At 39.4% G+C, this 21,572-nt stretch overlaps 1 protein-coding gene across 10 annotated transcripts in view; it reads right to left on the bottom strand.

The window, feature by feature from the left end:
• The window catches only part of kmt2ca (lysine (K)-specific methyltransferase 2Ca), a 469,037-nt gene that overhangs the window by 162,916 nt on the left and 284,549 nt on the right, over positions 1-21,572 (bottom strand). For all 10 annotated transcript variants that reach the window (XM_073054925.1, XM_073054927.1, XM_073054926.1 and 7 more), the window contains 3 exons: positions 4,440-4,541; positions 3,835-3,939; positions 3,192-3,373 (listed from right to left, as the gene is read on the bottom strand). In XM_073054925.1, the coding sequence (XP_072911026.1) occupies positions 3,192-3,373; positions 3,835-3,939; positions 4,440-4,541 (389 nt within the window). The remainder of the gene's footprint in view (positions 1-3,191; positions 3,374-3,834; positions 3,940-4,439; positions 4,542-21,572) is intronic.

Genomic DNA, 21,572 nt, shown 5'->3' with positions numbered 1-21,572 from the left:
GTTCAAAATGTCAATATTCTGAGAAATTGTTACAAAGGAATATTAAGAAACAGAAGCAACAGTAAGTCATTTGTTCTTTAGTGCTCATCTGCTTTAAATACAAATTATCAATGATTCCTATACCCCAGCATTATTTTTCTGCAATGAAAAAATATCCCCTCCCATAATATCCAAAATCAATCTCTGATTATATCATGCTGTGGACAAGGACTTTGAAAATGTGCTTAAACAAATAATTAAAAATTGTGGCATTAGAAAGTGAAAATGAATTGCATACACATTGCATGCAGACCAAACTTCAACACTTGCCAGTCCCATAATCCAGCAAATAATCATCTATAATCCCGCGAGATTCTGCTGCTCCTAAAAATCCTGAGCAACACACACAAATTACAGGAGGAATTTAGCAAGTTGGGCTGCAGCTGTGGAGAGGAATAAACAGTCAATATTTCAGGCCCAGACTCTTCATCAGGACTGGAAAGGAAGGGGGACGAAATCAGAATAAAAAGGTGGGGGTGGGGGAGAGAAATACCCTCAGGGGAAGGAGTAGTCATTATAGATTAGGAGTAATCTATACTGTGGTTTAGAGCCAGCTGGCCAACTTCCCATTTTCCAAAAGCTAAATATCACAAATACTGGAAATATGAAACGGAACATAACATGCCTAAAATATTCAAAGCAGCAACTATGGAACAAGAAAGAGAATTCACATTTTCAAATCTTTGAAAAGTTATTGTCCTGAAATATTAACATTGTTTCTTACCACAAATATTACCCAATTTGCTGAACACTTCAATTTCAATCTGGTTTGTTTGAATTACACCAGTAGTATTTCTTCACATGATATCATACTTGATAAATTTTTCACAGAAATAACTCATTATAAAAAAACAAACTACCAGCTCAAAAAAGTCAACTAGTAATATTTTAAAATAGTCTTTTTCTGCACCTACTTTGATAAACATTCAATATTTTGCATGGTCAAATTTGCACAGCTAGTGATCTCATAGCTATTTACTGTACTTGATAAAGTAGGTTCAACTTACTATGCTTCCATAGTTATGACTGAAATTAAAGGAAGAAAGGTAAATATCCTTAAAGGATTATTACAGTTTGCACGCCATCAACAGCTAAATAAGACCTAACTCAAAACAAGCATAAATGTTGAACATTAATTAAGAAATCCAATTTCAAGAATGTCTGATTGAAGCATAGCCAGCTGTTCTGGTATCTCCACTTCCTGTATCGATTTTCATTCTAATTCAGCCCTTTCATTGGTAAAGACTGATAAGGTATTCATAATTTTTCAGCAAGTCACACACCTTTATCTGGATTCTAATAAGTGATCTATTTATTATCTACCTGTCTATAGAAGGATTTTAGGTTTTCCTATGTTAAATGCCCCAACATTCTCACATCCTTTTTCTGCATGCTCTATCTATTTTTCAGTTTCCCCCTTGGCTATCATATACGCCCTTTTTGTTTCATCATCTAAGTCTGCCTAGTCACCTGTAGGGGTGTGACATTGGATCATCTATCTTTAAGCTGTTTGGAAACCTATCCAGCTTACAGCATCTCTTTAGCAGTTACCTCTTGTTACAACGTTATCTGTCAATATTTCATTCCATTTTATCCCAGGCAGATCTTTCACATCCCATGGAAGTTAGCACTTCTCACAAAAAGGAAATTCTATTTTAGATTCTTATTTTAGGTATGTTTCAAGTAGAAGGACAAGAATGACAAAGTAAGGGAACTTGGATGTTGAGAGAGATGGTAAATTTAGTCAAGAAGAAGAATGAAGTGTATGCAAGGTTTAGGAAGCTAAAATCAAACAGAAACGATGAGGAATAAAAGAAGCCAGAAAAAAACGAGGGAATTAAGAGAGCTCAAAGGACCTATTCTTAACATAACAATTACAGCACAGAAACAAGCCATCTTGGCCCTTCTAGTCCGTGCCAAATGCTTACTCTCACCTAGTCCCACCAACCTGCACTCAGCCCATAACCCTCCATTCCTTTCCTGTCCATATATCTATCCAATTTTTTTTTAATGACAATATCGAACCTGCCTCTACCACTTCTACTGGAAGCTCGTTCCACACAGCTACTATTCTCTGAGTAAAGAAGTTCCCCTTCGTGTTACCCCTAAACTTTTGCCCCTTAACTGTCAACTCAGGTCCTCTTGTTTGAATCTCCCCTACTCTCAATGGAAAAAGCCTATACATGTCAACTCTATCTATCCCCCTCATAATTTTAAATACCTCTATCAAGCCCCCCCCCCCCCCAACTTTCTATGCTCCAAAGACTAAAGACCTAACTTGTTCAACCTTTCTCTGTAACTTAGGTGCTGAAACCCAGGTAACATTCTAGTAAATCTCCTCTGCACTCTCTCTATTTTGTTGACATCTTTCCTATAATTCGGTGACCAGAACTGTACACAATACTCCAAAGCACACTTCTTGAGCTGCACTTTTTGTATGTTTTCCAGGGTTTTGTTGTGAATCTTTATTGTTGGAAGTTTGTATTCTAAAGAAAGAGTAGGTTGGTATTTGTTGGCTTAGAAGCAGAAAGGTATGTGTGATGCAGTGCAGTTTCAGAGAACAGTGAGTCAGCATCTCAGATACCAAGCCTCTCATGTCACAGACTCCAACTGCAACAGTTTCAATATTGTTAAAGCAGCAGCTTCATGTTCCGTTATTCCACAGGTTCAAAAGATTCAAACTATTGTTCTCATTAAAGTTAGAGTAAATGTACACTCTACATTATCATGACTACAAATTTTTTTAAGATCAACCAAGGTCTTAGAAGTATACACTAGCATGAACTAAAACATCTCCATTAAAATTATCTAACTGCACTATTGCAGTTGCTATAAAATAGCAACCAACATACAACGTAGAAATCAAAGTGTATGCACAAGTACACCCGACTAAATTGATAAGCTTTTATTTAGAAACGTAAAAGATTGACTTAAAAAAATCTAACTAGCAACACCCCCAGTGTTGAAATGCTTTAATGGTGCAACTTAAAATATCTGCTCAAATTTATGTTGTTATAGTAAAATCTCGATTAAAAGTGCCTCTGCAGGAATACAAAAGAATCTTTTCAAATAAGATTTTGATTCCCAATTTGCATTATTCCTTTCTTCAATGGTCACAGATTTACTTTTATGATCATTCTAATGTAACTTACCATCGGCATTTCCAGCCACCTTTGGGGACAGTCTGCAAAGGTGGATCCAAACAGTAAGTATGATAGCTGATGTCACAATCGTCGCAGAGAAGCAAGCGACCTGGATCGGAGGCCTTTCCACAGGATTCACACACTGTGCATTCGAGACACCGCCAGCCTTTGCTCAACACCACTTTGGTGATCTGTTCAGATGAAAAATCTCAATAATTATCCATGATTATTTTATATAGTAGGGTTCTTAAGCATTAGGAGAGACTGCAAAGGATGGGAGTGTATTTCCTGGAGCAAAGGGGACTGCAGTAAAATTGAGGTTTATACAATTATGCGAAGCAAAGGTCTGGTGGATTGTCATGGTCTTTCTCCCAGTCTAGGGAGGTATAAACTAGAGGGCATAGGGTTATGGTCAGGAGAAAGATTTAAAGGGAATGTGAAAACCAAGTTCTTCCCACACAGAGGATGGTGGGATTACAGAACAAGGTGCTTGAGTAAATAAAACATTTAGCATGTCCATGCACAGGTAGAGTTTAGTACAGGGGTCCCAATCTCTTTTATGCCATAGACCAACACCATTAAGCAAAGGGTCTGTGGACCCCAGGTTAGGAACCCCTGGTTTAGAGAGATATGGGTTATAAACACCTCTTACCTTAATACTGACGCAGTAGGGATGGTAACACTGGCCACACTGAGAACAAACAAGCAGTCGTCCTTCTGGGCCTTTCCCAAAACTCCCGCAAACAACACACATATCCTGAAATTATATTAAAACTTAATGTTGTTTCTTCAATCAAATTAAAATGTGAATTTCATGCTCGTGGAAAGCAAAGTATTGGTCAAACTTGTATTATTGTTAACATCTTTAATTATGTGATTAACAAGAAATGGCATTTGTGTGTAGGTTCTGGATGCCCCGAAATAAATTAGACAGTAATCATATAGGTAAATATGGAAGGCGAATTAAAGAAAAATTCGCAAGTGACCTGTTAATATGTTGCCAGTCTCTCCAGTTTACAAAAACTTCAAAATCAATACTTGGACTAAAATTTCTGTCACATTTCCAAAAAGACAGCTGAGTTCAATATCTGATCCCTTGTGCACCTCAACTACAAATTCTATTTCCAGCCTGTTACCAAGTGTACTCTAGCAAAATATGCTACAAAAAAAAAGAAAGAAAGACTGGATTCACTGGGTTACAACTCGGTTTTCCACACTACTACATGGATAGCATCCTGATTACCAAATATCTCTTACCTGCTTTAAGGTAAATTTGTCACTGGTGGAGAACAAAACAACTGTGTTGTGCATAGAGTTTTCATCTTCATCCTTATTTACCATCATTTCCGTGGCACCAGCCTATTGTGAAAAGAGCACAACTTCTATCAGTCACCTTCTCCAAAAACCTTTTCACTCTTTGTTAAAATACATCTCCAGATGATCAGCTGGTAGAGACCTTAATGTTAGTTGTTCCATGCTGACGACTTAATTTTTCTATACTGGAAAGCTGGGAACTTTCAAATGAAGATTTGAGTTCCTTATCTCATATAATCACTAGATGGAGAATATCTATGCAGGCAACACTTAAACACTCAAGATGATTCACCAAAGTGAGAGGTACAGATGGGGCAGTAAGTCAGGATCTTTAACCCAGGGCAGGAATGTCAAATACTAAAGGGCATAATTTTTACACGGGTGCGGTGGGGGAGAGATTGTAAAGTTTAAAGATGGATTACCAGACAAGTTTTTTTTTGAAACCGAGTGGGAGATGCTTGGAACATGCTGTCATGGGCAGTGGTGGAAGCAGGTATGATAACAATAAGTAGGCATTAAGACAGGCACCCAAATAGGCAGGAAATGGAGGGACATGTACACTATGCAGGCAATGGGCAGGCAAATGGGATTTGTTGTGGTTGCCATACATATCATAGGCTAAAGAGCTTGATCCTGTGCTGGACTGTTCAACATACTAGGCAATTCTTTTAACAGAACTTGGTGCAGAGATATACAATGCCCTGATCAACCGCCCAATCAGCGTAAGAGGTCATTCATGGATGACGCAGCACAAATTTTTTAAAAAAGAGACTGCGAGCTTTCAGCTTTCTTTCAGCAGGCTGAAATCAGCATAGGGCCAATAAAAAGAAAGGAGGTGTAATCAGAGTGGCCATTGTATGAGTGGGCTAGGTTTAGAGTGGTCCAGCTTTAGCTAAACAGGCTAAGGCAAGAACAGGCTTGGAAACGCACAGGCACAAGTTCTAAGTAAGAAAGAATATTTTTGAGCTAATTTTTCTTCTTGTTTGTACTTAGCTAGTGCAATGAGAATGAGTCTGGAGGTAGTGGTATGTTCACAAACAGAGAAAATCTGCAAATGCTGGCAGTCCCAACAACACACACAAAATGCAGGAGGAGCTCAGCATTTAGGAAAAGAGTGCCGCTGACATTTCAGGTAGAAACCCTTCTGGAGAAATAGAGGAGTAGATTTAAAAGGTGGGGGAGAAGATAGAGAAACACAAGATGATAGGTGAAACCTGGAGGCAGAAGGATGAAGTAAAGAGCTAGGAAGTTGATGGCTACCCAAACAGAATATAAGCTGTTGTTCCTCCAACTTAAGTGTGGCCTCATCACGACAGTGGAGGAGGCCATGGTTGTACATATCGGAATGGGAATGGAAAGTGGAATTAAAATGGGTGGCCACTGGGAGATCTTGCTTTCTCTGGCGGACAGAGCGTAAGTGCTCGGCAAAGCAGTCTCCCAATCTACGTCAAATCTCACCGATACACAGGAGGCCATGCCAGGAGCACCGAACACAGTATATGAGCCCCAACAGACTCACAGGTGAAGTGTTCCCTCACCTGGAAGGATTGTTTAGAGCCTTGAATGGTACTGAGGGAGGAGGTATAGGGGCAGGTGTAGCATTTGTTCCGCTTGCAAGGATGTGCCAGGTGGTGGTGGGATCCCGTTGGAGGTGGTGAACATTTTGGAAAATTTTGTGCTGGACATGGAAACTGGTGGGGTGGTACCAGGTCCAAGAAGCTGCAAGGAAGAAAAACCCCTGGTGGGAGTTATATACAGGCCTCTGAACAGTTACTGGATAACTACAAATTACAACAGGATAGAAAAAGCCATGTAAAAAGGGAAAAGGTCCTGAAGAACGGTCTCAGCCCAAAGTGTCGACTGTTTACTCTTTTCCATTTTTTTGTAATTTATTTTTTTTATTGAAGTTCATCATCAAACAAACATTTCCATAAGATGTATTTCAGACATTGTACATATATATCACATAATCATATATATCACAAATCTCCACAAAGTATTTATCTGAGGTATACACTTATAGAAAAAAGTGGAAAGAAAAAACAAGCAAAAGGAAAGAACTATGTACAAGTAGGGAGTGATCTTTTTTTTAACAATAGATTCATTGATTTGTGAGAATAAAACCAGGCCTATGAGGCATTATGTACTTAAACCATTTTTCCCAGTATGAATCAAATTGTTCCAGCTTATGACTAGCAGATGCTGTTATCTTCTCCATTTTGTAAATGTCCATTGTAATTTCCATCCATGTATTTAAAGTTGGGCTCTCCTGTGATAACCATTTCCTAGTAAGAGTCTTTTTACCAGCCACCAACAGTATATTCATTAAATATTTATTTCTTTTCAACCATTCTTGAGGTATATATCCAAAATATATGGTCTTACTCTCTAAGGGTATTTCATATTTAAAGATGTCTTGTAGGGCATTGTGTATCCCCCTCCAATAGTTTTTGATAACAGGGCAGTCCCAAAGAATATGATAATGATTTGCATTTTGATTTCCACAATTTCTCCAGCAAACAGGGAGGTTACTATCATAATGGGATTTCTGAGAGGGTGTAATAAAATATCTTATCAAGTTTTTCCATCCAAACTCCCTCCATTTCTGTGAACTGGTACACTTCCATTGATACCTCCATATTGTTGTCCATTCTTCCTCAGATTTAATTATCCCTCCTTCCTTCTCCCATTTTGTTTTAATGTATGAAGTCGAATGTGTTTTAAGATTTGACAACCCCTTATACATGCTTGAAATGATTCTACTACCAATATCTGAATTACATGCTTTTATAAATAGCTCTATCAAGCATGTACTTGCCTTGGTTACATTTTTAAGCGTCTGATTAACATATTGTCGCATCAGTAAAGACCGATAAAAATCTTGTTTTTCTAATTAAGTGTTTCTCTTTAAGCATTTCAAAACTGAACAGTGTTCCTTCTTTCATTATGTTGGAAAGAACTATTATTCCTTTAGCTGTCCAGTCCTTAAATCTAGCATCCAATTTATTTGGTGTAAAATCAGAGTCATATGCACACCATTTAAGAATTGCAATATCTCCCTCCAGATTATATTCTTTTATAGTAATCTTCCATATTTTAAGAGTCAATTTCACCCATGGGTTATCAATAGTATTTATGTACCTTTGCAGGCTGTTATCAGCCAAAATTGCTTGTATGGGGATGGGAAGTACCCGCTCCTCAATGTTTTTCCATTGAGCGTCATATGCTGGGTTGCACCAACATATCACAGCTCTCATCTGTGCTGCAAAATAATAATCTCTAAGAGAAGGTAGGCCCCATCCCCCCACCCCTTTTCCTTTGCTAATTGCAAAGTTTTGAGATGAACTCTTGGCCTTTTACCCTGCCAAATATACCTTGATAGCATCTTGTTCCATTCACTGAATTGATTTTGATTAATCTCTATTGGTAGGGTCTGAAAGAGATATAACAGTCTGGGCAGTATATTCATTTTAATAGACTCAATCCTTGAACTGAGACTGAAAAAACGAATCCGGTTCCATCTTGCCACATCTTCCTTAATTTTTTTATATAAAGGCTGATAATTACATTCTGATAATTTTGCCAAATCTTTTGGCATAATGATGCCCAAATATTTGAAAGACTCTGTGTGCCATGCCCAGGGGTATCAACTTTCAATTTCTCTTGGTGGGCTATAGTAATATGAAAGTAATTAGGTTTTATCTGTGTTGGTCTTGTATCCTGATAATTGACCATATTGTTCAAAGGATTGCATCAATTTAGGTAAAGAGTATGTTGGTTGCCCTAGATAGATCAACATGTCATCCGCATAACAAACCAATTTCTACTCTGTCCCTTTAATAGTAATTCCCCTGATATCTTCATTTTGTCTGATGTGTTGAGCTAATGGTTCCAGATATAATGCAAAGAGTAGCGGTGACCATGCACAACCCTGTCTCGTGCCCCTTTTGAGGGTAAGACTATTTGATAAATATCCATTGATTTTAATCCTAGCAGTAGGATTGTCATATAGTGTCTGTATAGTTTTAACAATTGTGTCTTGGAAACCAAATCTATGTAAAACTCTGCAAAGAAAATTCCAATTAACCGAATCAAATGCTTTTTCAGTGTCCACGTTCATCACTATTGCTTCGATTTTATTTTTTTGTATATGCTCCATAATGTGAAGTGTCCTTCGTATATTGTCTTGTGTCTGGCGTTGTCGTATAAAACCTGTCTGATCGTTACGTATCAGTATGGGTAGAAACTCCTCTAATCGTTTGGCCATAATGGAAGTAAATAATCTATAATCTACATTAAGAACGGATATTGGTCTAAAGGACCCACATTCCCTTTTATCCTTGCCTTCTTTCGGTATAGCTGAGATTATCGCTTCCTTCCAACTGGGTGGCATTTGTGCCTTTTTTAGAGCTCAGTTCAGTGTGGGGAGTAAAACAGGAATTAACTCATTTTTAAATTCTTTGTACCACTCTGTCGTATACCCATCTGATCCTGGTGACTTGCTTAATTTAAGCCTACTAATTGCAGCTTTTAATTCAACTTCAGTTATGTCAGCAGTCATCCTTCTATTTTGTTCTTCGCTTAAAGTGGGTAACTCTAGAGAATTCAAGAAGGCGTCAATTTGGGTTATGCTTCCCCCTGGAACTTTGGAATATAGAGTTTTGTAAAACACTTCAAAAGCTTCTTGAATTTCACTTAGCTTATTTTTTATCATTTTCGTTCTTGGGTCCCTAATTCTATGAATTGTATTTTCTGCTAACTTTTTTTTCAGTTTCCACGCCAGTACTTTCATAGATTTCAATCCACTTTCATAATGTCTCTGTTTCAGAAACATTAAATTTTTCCTGATTTCTTGCGTAGCCAAACTATTTCATTCCTAATTCTTTTAATTTCCCCTAATGTATCCTGTGCCAAATTCAATTTGTGTTTTTTCTCTAGTTCTTTCAGCCTATTTTGTAATTCCTCTAATGTTTTATTCCTTATTTTTTCTTATATGAAGATATTGCTATAATTTTCCCTCTTAAGACCGCCTTCAGAGTATCCCATAAAATGGGAGGTGAAACCTCTCCATTATCATTAAATTCTAAGTAGAGACCAATTTTTTTTAAAATTTGTTCCTTAAAGTACGGATCATTGAGTAGACTTGAATTTAGTTTCCAAATAGTATTCTTTGGTTGTAGGTCAAAATCAACAGATAAATATATAGGTGCATGGTCATTGTCATTGTCCCAATTCCACAGGTGTTTATTTTGTCTTTGTCTTTTCCAAATGTTATGAAATAGTCTATTCTTGTATATACAGAATGGGGAGCAGAATAATGAGTGTAATCCCTTCTGTTGGGGAAAAGGTCCCTCCATATATCAATTAAACCAACATCCTCAAAAAGTGTATTAACTTTCTTATGGAAAGATTTTGTTTCATAGGTTTTTCTATTGGAAGATTCTAAGTTTGGTTGTAATTGTAAATTTAAGTCTCCCCCACATATCAGGAGACCTTCTGTTTCCGTCACCATAATATCAGTAATTTTTTCAAAGAAACCAGTATCACTTCCCAGGGGTGCGTATATATTCAATAGCGTAACTGAATTTCTGTCTATATTTCCCCTTACCAGAATATATCTGCCTTCTTTATCTCCCATTTCAAATACTTTTTCAAAATTTAGCTTACTTGAGATAAGAATAGCAACTCCTCTCCTATGTCCTGATTTATATGAGGAAAAAAAATGGATTAGTGAAGCCCATTCTCTTGAGTTTTTTATGCTCATTATCACTTAAATGAGATTCCTGTAAATATACTACATGGGCTTGTTCTTTTTTCATTTTGGATAAAATTCTCTTACGTTTGATTGGATTTAATAGCCCATTGACATTAAAAGAAATGAATTTTACCTTGTCCTTAGCCATCTGTATTTATCTGTCAATGTATCATTGAAATTAGAATAAAACTTACATCAATCTACTCCTGAACAAATAAGAACCAAGAAATGCAAATAATAACAAAAATGGCAACGAACGTGTGATTCCAAGGCTGAGGTCTCTAGTAGATGACCCTATGTTGAGCTGGAGGAAATGTCTAGCTGTGGGGGAATAACCCCTCCTACTTGTGAGTTGAGGGCCCCCATTGCAGTATTCATAAAAGTCAGTGAACAAATCCATTACACAGAAAAGATTTCCCTGTGTACTCCTCCTATACATACATATATATACACATACACACACACTACATACAGACACATATATGCACACATATATATATTCTCATTTTGGTAGGAAAAAGGAGTAAGTGAGCAAATAAAGAATAAAAGCTAAGTAATATAAAATCCACATTATAATAAGTATTTCTCGAGATAGGTATATCACCGTCTACTTTTGCTTCCGTTTAGCTTCTCAACATTTTAAAAGTTAGCCAAACCTTATGGCTCTTCTGAAGGGGGTGAGGACTGTCTTTGGGAAACTCCCGGTCTCTTCCTGATATATTTCTCTCAGCCTCCTCCCTTCTCCTGCCTTCTCGATTCTTGCACTATTTCCCGAGCGGAGCAAGATAATTCCTCAGCCAGGCTTTCCCTCGTTTTGGTCACGCTGACGGGCAACCCTCTGGCCTTCATATCTGTAATCACCTCTTCCACTGTCTGGTACAACCGCATCCCGTTGTCATAAAACACTCGAAGTTTAGCAGTGTAAGGAGTTCGAAATCTAATGTTTCTTTGCTTTAGTACTCGCTTTACTTCAGAGTATTCTTTGCATTTCTGCAGGACCACCGGGGGGGGGGGGGGGGGTAATCTTGGTCGAAATATATTAAATTATCGTTGTAAAACAATCTCTTCTTACCCCAGGCCCTTCGTAGAATCTCCGCCTTGGTGCTGTACCGAAGGAATTTAATTATTATTGAGCGTGGCTTTCTATCCCAGGTAGGTTTCGGGACAAGTGCATGATGGGTTCTTTCGATCTCCAGCTCCATAGTCGAGGAAAGATCCAGCTCATCCCGCAGTAACTTTCCGACAAATTCCGTTATAGACGAGCGCTCCGCTCCTTCGGGAACGTTGTAGATTCTGACATTTTTCCGCCGTGATCTTCTCTCCAGGTCAAACAGTTTACCTTCTTGGTGATTTAATATTTTTATTATCTTACTCAGTATCCGTTCCACATTTTGAACACGATCTTCCACCTTCTCAATTCGAGTCCCTGCCACCGCTATTTTTGATTGATGCTGGTGAGCTCTGACTTAATACTACGGAGCTGCTGCTTTATTGCTTTCTGAAACTCCCTTATCTCTTTCAGAATTTCGATCATATTCGCCACTTCACCTGAATGAGGCCCAGCGTCCACCTCACTAGCACGCAGTCGGGCAGGAGAGCCGCTCGCTGCACTCCTCTTGGTCGCAGGCTCTGCAGTGTCACTTTTTTAATTTCCATTCCTTTTCCCCATTCTTGCCCCTCTTTTCAGTTCAAATATTTTTCGAAAAATATTATACTTGATGGGTTAACGGGGCTTAATAAGCATTTTTCCGGAGGAACTAGTGACTTAAGCTGCCATTCTCAACGATGACGTCACCGGAAACCTGTTTACTCTTTTCCATAGATGCTTGACCTGCTGAGTTCCTCCAGCATTTTTGTGTGTGCTGCTATTATCAAGAGGGATTTCAATATGCAGGTAAATTGGAAAAATCCAGTTGGTACTGGATCCAGAGAAAGGGAATCTATAGAGCAGCCTGTGGTTCAGCCCACTGGGGATAATCTATTCTAAATTGGGTGTTATGTAATGACCCTGATTTGATTAGGAAGTTTCAGGTAAAGGAACCCTTAGGAGGCAGCAATCATAATATGATAGAATTCACTCTGTAGTTTGAGAGGGGGGAAGATAAAATCAAATGCATCAGCGTTACAGTGAAGTAAAGGGAATTTCAGAGGCATGAGAGAGGAGATGGCCAAAGTTGACTGGATGGGGACACAAACAGGGATGATGGCAGATCAACAATAGCTGGTATTTATGGGGGAAGTTTGGAAGGTGCAGGAAAGATACATCTCAAAGATAAGTATTCAAAGGGATAATGAAGTAACCATGGCTGACAAGGGAAGTCAAAGACAGCATAAAAGCAAAAGAGAGGGCATATAATATAGCAAAAATTAGTGGGAAAGTAAAGGATTGGGAAACTTTCAAAAAAACAAGGCAACTTAAAAAAGCCATAGAGAGAAAAGATGAAATATGAAGGTGAGCCAGCCAGTAACATAAAAGAAGATACGAAAAGTTCTTCAGATATATAAACAGTTAAAAAAAAAGACTAGAGTGGATATTGGACAAATGGAAAATGAGAGGTAGTAATGGAGGACAAAGAAATGGCTGAAGAACTTAAGTATTTTGCATCTGTTTTCACTGTGGAGGAAAAGCATAATGCTAGAGTGTCAAGAGGCAGAAGTGAGTGTAGTCGCTATTAATGCTACTACTAAGGAGAAGGTGCTTGGGGAAATGAGAAGTATGAAGGCAGACATGTCACCTGGACCTGATGGACCATTTAGCCTGACTCAGTGGTTGGGAAGATGTTGGAGTCTATTTGTTAATGATGAGGTTTGGGGTACTTGGAGACACATGATAAAATAGGCCAAAGTTAGCATGGTTTTTTAAAGGGGAAATCTTGTCTGACAAATCTGCTGAATTCTTTGAGGAAATAACAACAGACAAAGGAGAGTCAGTGTATGTTGTTTACTTGGATTTTCAGAAGGCCTTTGACAAGGTGCCACACATGGGGCTGCTTAACAAGATACTAGCAGAGAAAGAAGATTAGCTGACAGCACGAGGGAAAGAGTGGGATAAAGGGGACCTTCTCCAGTTGGCTGCCAGTGACCTGTGATGTGTCATGAAAGTCACTGTTGTATATTCACGTTACATGTCAATGATTTGGATGAACGAATTGATGGCTTTGTGACCAAGTTTGTAGATGATACAAAGATAGTAGAGGAGCGGATAGAGTTGAGGAAGCAGGATATTTGCAAAGGGACTTGGATTGGGAAAATGGGCAAAGTTGCAGATAGAATATAGTGTAGGGAAGTGCACGGCCATGCACTTAACACAAGGAATAAAAGGTATGGACTATTTTCTAAATGGGGAGAAAATTCAAAAAGCAGAAGTGCTAAGGGACTTGGGAATCCTCACGTAGGATTCTCTGAAGGTTAACTTGTAGATTTGAGTTGGTGGTAAGAAAAGCAAATGCAACATCAGCATTCATTTTGAGAGGACTAGAATACAAAAGAAGGATGTAACACTTTGACTTTTAAGGCATTGGTCCGACCACTGTTGAAGTATTGTGAGCAGTTTTAGTCTCCTTATCTGAGAAGAAAAGATGTGCTGGCATTGGAGAGGGTCCAAAGGAGGTTCATGAAAATGATGATTATCATCAGCAATCACTCGCAGTCAAGTATTACTAGTGGCTGATCTGGTCACTTGTGGGTCTTGAGATGACTCAAGGGGCTGATCCATGATCCACAAGTTCTATTGCAGTGTTGGCAGGTATAGGTCATTGAAGTGGTGGTAGATGTAGCTGGTTGGGCTTTTACCAGTCTCTTCTCACAATGAAACCGCTTAGTCTCTGCTGCACAGTGGAGGTATTCTTTGAGCCGTGCAGCCACATCATAGACAGTCCTTCTCCAGCTTTTCCTATCCTGTGCTAATTTATCCTACCCATTCAGGTTGATGCAGCACTTCATCAGGAAGGGTCTTGATATTGTCCTTGAACCGCTTTTCCTGCCCTCCAGGAGTGTGCTTTACATCCTTGAATTGACCGAACAGGACTTGTTTAGGGAGCTGGGGTCAGGCTTACGGATGATGTGACCAACCCAATGCAATTGTTATTGAGTCACATTGTGGCTATGGAGTTAATGTTGCCTTCCTCCAGGACGCTGAAGTTAGTGTGCCTGTTTTTCCAGCTAACTCTCAGAATCTTCAAGGAGGGGAAGGATATAGCTTTATAGACCAGAAGCTTAGTGTTGCTCTTGATATACCGATCTTCAAAAACCCCCTTTCTCAGCCAGGGCAAAGTTCCACTCACACAGCCTATTCTGCAATTCATTTCAAGGTCAATGTTGGCTCTTGAAGAAAGAAGGCTGCCAAGATATAGGAAATGATCAGTGTTCTCCAGGTGGATGTTGTCAACTTGGACGGTTATCTGGAGCAGGTTGGTGCAGGATTTGGATTTTCTTGACATCTAGATCAAGTCCTAGGCGCTTGTGTGCTCTGGCAAAAGCATCCATTATGCACTGTAGATCTCCTCAGAGTGAGCTATGATGGCGTTGTCATCTGCATATTGGAACTCCATGACGGAAGTAGTTGACACCTTGCTTTTTGCCTTGAACCATTTAAGGTTAAAGAGCCCCCCCCCCCCCCCCCCCCCATCTGTGCTATAGAAAATCTAGGCTCCTTGTGGGCAATCTTAGCCTGTGAGGTGAAGAACAGCTGTAATAAAAGCGGCAAATGGAGTTGGGGAATGACGCACCCCTTTTTGACCCTGGTCTCAACCTTAAAAGGTGTTGTTTCAGAGCCACTGTTGCTGATGACTGTTGCACTCACATCATTGCGTAAGAGCTGCAGGATCTTGAGGTATTTCTCTAGGTACCTGATTTTGGACAGTACCTGCCAAAGGGCAGGATGATTTACAGAGTCAAACGCTTTTGTAAGGTCTATGAAGGTCATATAAAATGGGAGATTTTGTTCCCAGGCTTTCTTCTGCAATGATGTGCTGTAAAACTCATTCAGATGTTCCTCTGGCTGGACAGAAACCACACTGAGACTCAGGCAGGAGATCTACACCAGGAAAGGTACTCGCCCAAGTTTTATGTGATTGTCTTTTACCTCTGGTTTCCGCAGTTCCCTTTGTGAAGAATGTGACAATCAGAGAATCTGAGTTCAGATGGAATCTTCTGCTGGTCCGAAGTCTTGAAAAGCAGGTCTTGAATATGATTTAAAAGTTCTATGCCACCTTCCTTGAGGATTTCTGTTAGAATTCCATCAGGCCCAGTGACCTTGCTGTTCCTCAATTTCGTGCAAGTTGTCTGCCCCTCTTTGATACTAGGAGGCTTACTCATGTCCTCCTTCATGGGTTGCTGTGGGTTCTGATTACTTCAATGTCAACAGTGGTGTTACAATTAAGTAGCTCCTGAAAGTGTTCTTTCCATTGAGAATTGATGGCATCATTTTCCTTTAGGATCCTTTGTCCATCTTCAGAGTGAAGGGGGTTTAAGGTCATGATGTTTTGGGCCATACACTGCCTTGGTGGCAATAAAGAAACCACTGATATCAGCAGAGTCAGCAAGCATGTTGTATTTCTTGGGCCCTCTCAGACCACTGATTCCTTATTTCCCTTACTCTATGCTGGACTACGGCCTTGGCTTTTGAGTGGGCTTCTCTTTTTGCCTTGCAGTTGATGTCTTACTGCCAGGCACAGAAAGCTTCCCTTTTGTTGGTAATTAGCTCTTCTATTTCATTGTCATTTTCATCAAACCAATCTTTGTTTTGCCTGGTCTTGTATCCAATTATGTTTTTACAAGTATCAATGATGGTGGTCTTCAGTATGGTCCCACATGTTTCAACGTCCCCTGGATACTGCTTTGGGGGTCTATCAGGAAGTCAGCCTGGAAATGTTGTACTTTTGCTGTGTCTTTTAGGCTCTCAATATTGAACCTGGGACAAGTTCAGCTTCTTTTGCACTCTACTGTTCCACATGATTTTGATGGTCATTTCTGAGTGAATAAGCTGATGGCCTGTCCAACCATCATCAGCACTGATCATAGCTCTTGTATTCTTTACATCTCTGCAATCCCTCCCCGAACAATGACATAATGTATAAGATGCCAAGTCTTCAAATGGGGATGCATCCATGAAGTTTTCACCTTATTTCTCTGGCAGAACAGAGTGCTTGTGATGGTTAGGTCATGTTCAGCAGGAGAGTAAGAGCACTCCACTGGAGGAGGTAGGCTATTTTTAGGGCACCTTTAATAGCCCTTCCCCATGTGGGGTGAGCAGAGCAGGTCCTGAATGGGGCTGCTCAGTCATGGGTGCAGCTGCTGAAAAGCTCTATCTGCCTCAGTACAAGATCAAGATGACTGTATCTAACACCTGTGTGCCAGGTTGAGGCTGTGAGCTCCCAGATTTCACTGTCCTGCTCCTGTTACCACTTCCGGATTGCCACAGGTTGATTGGATTACCAAACCAGGAGAAATGCTTGGACATGATGTCTTTTAACATGGGGAGACTGACGCAAAAGCAGCCACCACATGATCTTTAACAGCGAAAGGGCCAGAATCCAATGGTACGCAGACCAATACAATTAGGGGCCCTCTTCTGCTACAGCCTTCCTCTGCCTTCACAGCCGTTGTGGTGGTCCTCGTAGTTCTGAAATTTTGAAGACACTAATTTACCACCATCTTCCGCCTGCTCTGCTGCGGAGGTCTTGGTTGGACTGCACTTCGTCTCAATCCTCCCCTTGAACTTAGCAGCATGGGTGATCCTACCAGGAGCTAAGCTCCAGACGGCATCGCTCTCAGGATTGCACAAACCTCTCCACCACAACAAGGTGGCGGTAGTCTGGTGAGGTATGATCCCAGGAGTGAAAGGGTTAACACGAGAAAAGCATTAGAAAGCTCTGGGCCAGTACTTTCTGAGATTTAGAAGAATCGGGGGTGGGGGGGGGATTTCACTGCAACCTATCCAATATTGAAAGATCTGGATAAAGTGGCTATGGAGAGGATGCTTCTTATGAGAGTAGGGGTTGTCTGGGACTAGAGAACACAGCCTCAGAATTGAGGGATGTCCATTTAGAACAGAGATAAGGAGATGTTTCTTTAGCCAGAGGGTGATGAATCTGTGGAATTCATTGCCACAAATGGTGGCAATGGCCAAGTCATTGGGTATATTTAAGGCAGAGGTTGATAGGTTCTTGATTAATAAGGATGTCAAAGGTTACGGGAAGAAGGCAGGAGAATGGGGTTAAGAAGGATAATAAATCAGTCATGATAGAATGGGAGAGAAACTCAATTTGCTGAATGGCCTAATTCTGCTCCGATGTCTTATGGTCAATGGATGCCTCTATTTACAAATGAGGTAGAGACATAAAATCAAAAGAATTCTACCATGGCACTGAAAATTTTTCAGTAATTTGAAACTTTGGTGTTTTTTTTAAGCAAGCCTTGAAGAGATTAACTACTAAATGGATTGACAGATAAAAAGATTTAATCCAAGTTACATGGCAGGTCTTCGCTTGATTTTGACTGTCAAAAATAAATATCAGTGGAGATAACTTATTAAATGCAAGAACTCTGCCCAATACAAACTAGCAGACAAGTCTGAATGCCCCTTGATGAATCACATATGGGAGATCCAATGGAAACCACCCAAAAGAGCAAAATAGATTCATAATAGAAAGGTAAAATTACATTTTGCTTCAAGATACGTTTCAGAAAGAAGACAAGGTCAAATGAAAACATTGGACTTCATTGCAAGGAATTGACAACAATGAAGGATAAAGTAGCATACAGCAAAATGGAAAAATGGCAAATTAGAATTGCAAGACACAAGTTCAATCACCAACAAAGAAGATTGGTGTTTACACATTACAAATTGGAATATTCATAAAATTTCAGCAGCGTGCCTCCAGGGAAAAATACAATCCAATTGAAGATCTTTCAGAAGTCCAGGACAATTGGACCATTTGGCAATATAAAGGATAACAGCCAATGTAATAGCAAAGTTTCATAACACACCACCCTGGATGAGAAAGGAATGGATATTACAAATGAAACAGATATGGGACAATGTATTTAGCTTGGATATTGCAAAGTCTGGACACAATCCTGAAAAAGTACAAATCCAGGTTCAACAATACCCGAGATGATTTGTAAGGCCCATAAAGTATAAGTTCAAGTTGAAGATTATTTTCATTCAACAATGTACACATGTATACAGCAAAATGAAACAATATTTCTCTGGGAGCAAGGTGCAAAACACAGTACATATATCAAACACAGCACGTAAAACAATATTACCACAATAATATTAACAGATTATATTTTTATATTTGTAGATGAATTACATATCTACATGAACCAGGTGTGAAACCTATTTATTAAAAACCACAAGAAGATTCTCACACATTAAAATCCAAGGTGAAAAAGAATCACTGTGATTGGGCTATGCAGATTGTGATAACTCCATGGACAAATAAAATAAATGAGTTTTTGTGATGATGATAATAAGATTGCACTCAATCCAGAGGTCAGTGGTGAATATAACAAAAGAAATAACTTTTGCTGAGCTGCATGGAATATAAAATTAGATTTGTCTGGCATGCATTTATAGCTAAATACTGATCGGGGAACCAACAATATTTAATCATCAATATATTTCTCACAAAAGACTTCAATAATGGTATTAAATTGTCCCTCATCTTCTGGGCAACAATAGCAAGGAGTACCTTGCACTATCAAATAATGTTGTGACTGCTAACTACATGGATGAGGATGCTCAAGTTCTTGCAGATGATTGCTGAACAACTGTGACAACGTGTAATTAAAGAGATACAGTATTGAAGTGGTTCATCTCAGCTCATGCATGGATGGACATATTTTGCAGACTATAAAGAAAGGCTCAAATCAGAGACTCTGAAACCCAAGAATATATTTGAAGTGAGGTAATACCCGGGACTGATACATTACACGCATTTTCAATCGAATTTTGCAATATTTCACTTACTGTCCCAAAGACATGTAGCAAAGAGCAACAGTGTGCTAAAAATATATGCAAGGTAGAAAAAGGCAAAGATCTTCTTGCTTATTGTAACACTATTAGTGAGTTAAAGTTAGTGAGTGATGTTAGGATAATTATCATTCATGCAAAGGCAGTGACCAGAATTACTCCCAAGTATAAAAGGAAGCTCACTTCAGTATCTGGAGTTTACTAGTGGTAGTGAGGGAGGTGGTGTAGGGTCATAGTGTCGTTAATGAAGAAGTACCCAAGGAGGGAGATACGTGAGGAGGGATGAGCAGATAGAGCAAGTAATCTCTGTGGAAAACAGAAAGGAGCAGAGGGTAGGGAAGATGTGACTAGTAGTGAGATCTTGCTGTAGTTGGTAGAAGTTGCAAAGAATATGTTGGATGCATTGTCTGGTGGAGTGCTAGATTAGGGGAGAAAGTGAGTGCGTGCCAAACTGCAGGAAATAGAGGTCTCTATCAATTGCAATGAGGGTGCTTTCTGGGAGGAAAAAAAAAACATCTCTGATTTCCGGGATAGCAGGCCTCATCTCAAGAACAGATGTAGCAGAGACAAAAAAAACCTGAAAAGTGGCAATGAAGTCCTTGCAAATGACAGAGTGAGAGGAGGTCTAATCAGGGTAGCTAGGTGAAGCAGTGGGTAATGTGTCTTCTGAGATTCTGAGATTAAGGGAGAAGAGTTATTAGGAGATGGATCGATTGAATTTGAGGGTGTTAGAAGCTAGAAAATGGTGTTGGAGTATGCTTGGAACTTGGACTGCTGCATGCAGTTCATGAAAGGGTAGGCATAACTGGAGGCCATATGCTCATGGCTACATCTTTGGTTTGCAGGGAGTAGGAGGAACCAAAGAAGAGTAGCACAAGTTCTGCCAGACAAAGAGTGGTATTGGTGGTGGGGAACTGATTGGATCTGTTTCCACAAAGAAACAAGAGAACCCCAAAGCCTTCCTGATGGCGGATAGAAATGTATAGGGCTGGACATCCATATATTCACATCTTAAGATCTTGTGTTGTACACAGAAAGCTCTACAAAGCTCTGAAAGCATCGTTCAAGTAAATACAGTATACATATTCAACACAATTTCAGAAGAGATGAACAAAACTGATCAGGATTGCCTCAAATTCTTCAAGCAAGAAACTGCTTTGAAAATAATTGTTTAATCTTTGAGAACAAAGAAGGATGGTACTGAAATGAAAATAATCCCAATTGTTAGTTCTCTTTTCAGAAAATATTTGCACTTTGCAGATGGAATTGCCTTTCTAGGATCAGGAGATGGTCTTGTCATGAGATACATTAGTGATTATTCTCAAAAGGAGGGATCAATGACAATGCTGCAGAAGAAACTGAGGGGTGGGGAAGATGGTGCTAGAATTAGTAGATGAAATCTGAGTTTCTTGTGAGTATTATTATGTCATGCATGGCACAAGACACTAGCAGCTGCAGTCTTTTCATAGCTGATCAAACTAAGCAATCTGCCTAAAAGTCCATCTTTTTTCTTAATTTTAGTTCTTCATGCTAGTTGATGTAACTAAGTTAATACAATGGCCAATTCTGAAACCACCTATCCATTTGTAAAGCATGTATATTGTTTTAAAAAAGTGACCTGACTTTCTCTTCTCCCATCTACTTGCTGGGAAAATGACACCTTAATCTGTAGTCTGAAAATACTGAGCACAGATCAGTCATGTGATAACACCAACAAGAAGCAACTCGGGCATAAATGTAAAAAAGTGTAATATAGCACACATTCAACCTGTCAAATGCACTACATTTTAAACAGAGGAATCTGTAGAACACACAATAATTTCAGCACATGTTGTCTATGCTGAACATACCAAATATCTAAGTCACTTCAATGCTTCTTATCATCTCTGCATCCACCACTATCCCAGTGGCCTGCTCCAGACACTGACTACTCTCTCTATAAAAAAATCATGGCATTTCTGCCATGGGAAAAAGATTCTGCCTATCTAATCTTTCAATGTCTCTCAGAATTTGATAAACTTCTATCAGGTCTCCCCTGAGCCTTTGAAAACAACCAAGTTCATCAATCTCTCCTTTTGCTCATACCCTCTAATTCAAGCAGCATATTCTCCACCCCATCCAAAGCCTCCACAACTTTCCAAGAGTGGGGCAATCACAACAATTCTGTAAGGCTGGCCTAATCAAAGTTGTAATTATTGCCACGCCCAATGAAGTATGCCACGTGCCTTCTTTACCACCCTTGCATGGCCACTTTCAGGAAGCTTTGAACTTGAAGCTCACAATCCCTCTGCACAATGTTATTAAGGGTCCTGCCATTAACTGTACACTTTACCCTTATTGC

The sequence above is a fragment of the Hemitrygon akajei genome, chromosome 8 (genome assembly GCF_048418815.1).
Source record: "Hemitrygon akajei chromosome 8, sHemAka1.3, whole genome shotgun sequence".
Classification (NCBI taxonomy): Eukaryota; Metazoa; Chordata; class Chondrichthyes; order Myliobatiformes; family Dasyatidae; genus Hemitrygon; species Hemitrygon akajei.
Note: the sequence above shows the minus strand (reverse complement) of the source record. Positions and strands in the feature narration are given on the sequence as shown.